Genomic DNA, 2714 nt, shown 5'->3' with positions numbered 1-2714 from the left:
CTCAGTCAGTGGACGCCTCAAGAGAGTGGCCTTTCCAGCATCTGTCCCATCTGGCAATTGGACCCCTTTGTCTTGACAACACTCATCCCGTTGTAGAGTCTTATCAAGTGGGCCAGCAAGCGTAGGCAGATCGTTCTCAGCCGTTGATTCTATAATTTCGATATTACAAACGTTCAAGCAGTCACCGCTTTTCAACTTATCTCTGCCCGCTTCCTCTTCACGAGATGCAATTCTACTCATGATACCACGATCCCGGTTTAAAGCATCTCCCACCCTCAACGTTTCACTCACCAGCGTCTCAGTCTTTCCTCCAATCGCCATTGGATTATCTATTCCATATTTAAACGAACATATATCAGTAAAAAGGTAAAAAAAAAACTTCTAAAACCCCATAGTTTCGGGAGAACTTTCCATCTTCAAAACCATTCACCTGTCACTTCTTGTTTGCTGTCTACTTCATCTTTGTTCTCCATCTTGCACTCTAACATATCCTCCTTCTCAACTATCTGCTGATCCGGTAAAGACACGACAGTGTTCATGTCCTCCATACAGCCACCAGTTCCTGCCAACAAAAGAATTTATAGCCTCACGTAGAAGAAGGCTCAGGAAAAAACTGTTCTGCTCGAATGCAAGAACATGGAAATAGAATCAATCTGATGTTGTTTTCATAGGACACCTGAGGAAGGCCTATCCATTTCATTACTTGGCCAAGAATCTTGGTTCACCCGAGCTTCCATTCTATCCAAGGTATCCCGGGTTCTTAACTGAAAATTCACACGAAACCCCGCCTCATCATTACTTCTGCTTCTTTGAGGAATTACCATGTTGCTCGGTCCATTACCAAAGGAGGCAGGAGAGAGCAATTTTCTCTTTCGGGTGAAGCTGCAATCGGCGCATCTTAAGCTCAGACCGTTCTGTGGAGACCAAACTAACTCCGATAAAGGATCCATAGATGCAAACTTTGTTTTTCCACTCGATGAACCTGCATTTGCACCTGCACCTACATTGGTTTCAACATCGTCTGGGTTTGGCCGCGCTGAAGGGTCAGAACAACTGGGCAAGCGGCCTATCTCTTTACTCTCATCTTCTTCATCCATCTCTTCCCGAATGAACCATCCTGGGACATACCAACCAGATTCCCCGTTAGTCGGAGCTCAAACAATCATATCAGATTCCTCGGATGAGGAAATTTCCCCATGAGCCCATCAAATCATTCGGGAAAATATACAATCACAAAAAAAGAGGATTGATCAAGCAGACAGTGCTTAGATCACAATCTAAGCAACACAACTTCAAATGGTGAGCATAAGTTGAAATTAGAAACAGCCCGAGTGATCATTCCTCGGATTTGACAAGTTCTTCTCACGGGAAAACCCAATGCGGGTCAAAGGAAATGATAACCTAAATCCCAAGCAATCGCCCGTTCTCATAGGGATTCCCAACTTCCACTATTGAAACCCTAATTAACCGAAGTACTCGAAAAACGCAGGAGTGCCTTACTTGAGGGGGCAAAATCAAAGATCAATACTTTATCCAGTAAAAAAAAACCCAGAAAATCGATTGCCGGAGAAAAATCAAAGCAAGAAAAATCCTTCAGGTAACATGAAAATGGGAATCGGCCCATGATACCTACCTCCATCGATGAATCGGCTTCTCCTCCTTGATTAAGAACTCAAAAACGCTGCCATGAAGCAACTTCAGAAAGAGAGAGAGAGAGAGAGAGAGAGAGAGAGAGAGAGAGAGAGAGATGCAACAGTGCCAAGCGTCTATGGACGCAAAAGTGTGACGCAGAGGCTGCTCACAGGCGCCTTATACAAACTACAGAGTTTTAAGGTTCACAGTCTGCCACGTGGCCACATCCCAGGCCATAGATTACGCGTTTCGGAATAAAATAATGATACAATCGGCCCGCTATATCCATACACGTAGATAATCTCACATTTAATGCCCAAAATAAGATACTCTATCGTTATTAAATATATTCAGGAAAACGAGAGATTTTGCAATCCTTATATGGATTGCTTATATAGCAAGGGCAAAAATACCCAAATTCATACGATTTAAATTCGAGCGGATGATATGTGTAATACAGTATCATATAGTATATGTAAATAATATTTCTAGGTCTATACGACAAGGTGGGTCTCTTTTGCAGGGGACATCTTTATTGTTCCATTGATACCATTATCTATTTTTATACATCTATATTTTACCTATATATAACAACTAATAAATTATTTTATTTTTACATACCTACATCAAATTATTCGTGTTTATCAGTTCCATTTTGGTCCAACACTGCAACCATATAATATATATATATATATATAATTATGCAGCTGGCGAGGAAAGAGTTAGGCAAAGAGAAATGGTCTCTCCAAAGAGAGAGACAAAGGTCCTTGCGGTTTCTTTCATCATAAAGACATTGTCTCTAAATGCCTCCCTCATTTACAAAAAAAAAAGTTTTATTACAAAATTTAACTTTATTCGTTATTTCAATTTTTTTTAAAAAAATCTAAGACAGTACATAGTTGCATTGGTTGATTTTGGGCGACCAACCAATCTCTTGATTTGTAGTTTATTTTTTTTTTATTAATAAAACACTATGCATGCTTATATTTAGGGTCCCAAATAAATTAATATGTTGGTAGATGATGTCGATCGGTGTCTCAACTACTATCTTATTTGGACCGACCTATATATATATATATATA

At 40.0% G+C, this 2714-nt stretch overlaps 1 protein-coding gene across 3 annotated transcripts in view; it reads right to left on the bottom strand.

The window, feature by feature from the left end:
- Nucleotides 1–1783, bottom strand: part of LOC104801095 — a 4361-nt gene extending 2578 nt beyond the window's left edge. For 2 of the 3 annotated variants that reach the window (XR_769843.2, XM_010524190.1), the window contains exons 1-4: nucleotides 1634–1783; nucleotides 677–1117; nucleotides 431–562; nucleotides 2–329 (exon numbers count right to left, since the gene is read on the bottom strand). Coding sequence is in view for 2 of the 3 variants with exons in the window: in XM_010524190.1 (XP_010522492.1) it covers nucleotides 2–329; nucleotides 431–562; nucleotides 677–1097 (881 nt within the window). In the remaining variant the exon portion in view is untranslated. Of the gene's footprint in view, nucleotide 1; nucleotides 330–430; nucleotides 563–676; nucleotides 1118–1633 lie in introns of those variants that run through there. The other variant, XM_010524192.1, reaches the window with a different exon arrangement.
- Between the last annotated feature and the right edge of the window lie 931 nt (nucleotides 1784–2714).

The sequence above is a fragment of the Tarenaya hassleriana genome, unplaced genomic scaffold, assembly GCF_000463585.1.
Source record: "Tarenaya hassleriana unplaced genomic scaffold, ASM46358v1 Cleome7, whole genome shotgun sequence".
Classification (NCBI taxonomy): domain Eukaryota; kingdom Viridiplantae; phylum Streptophyta; class Magnoliopsida; order Brassicales; family Cleomaceae; genus Tarenaya; species Tarenaya hassleriana.
The sequence above is the reverse complement of the archived record's forward strand: the minus strand, read 5'-3'. Positions and strand labels throughout refer to the sequence as shown.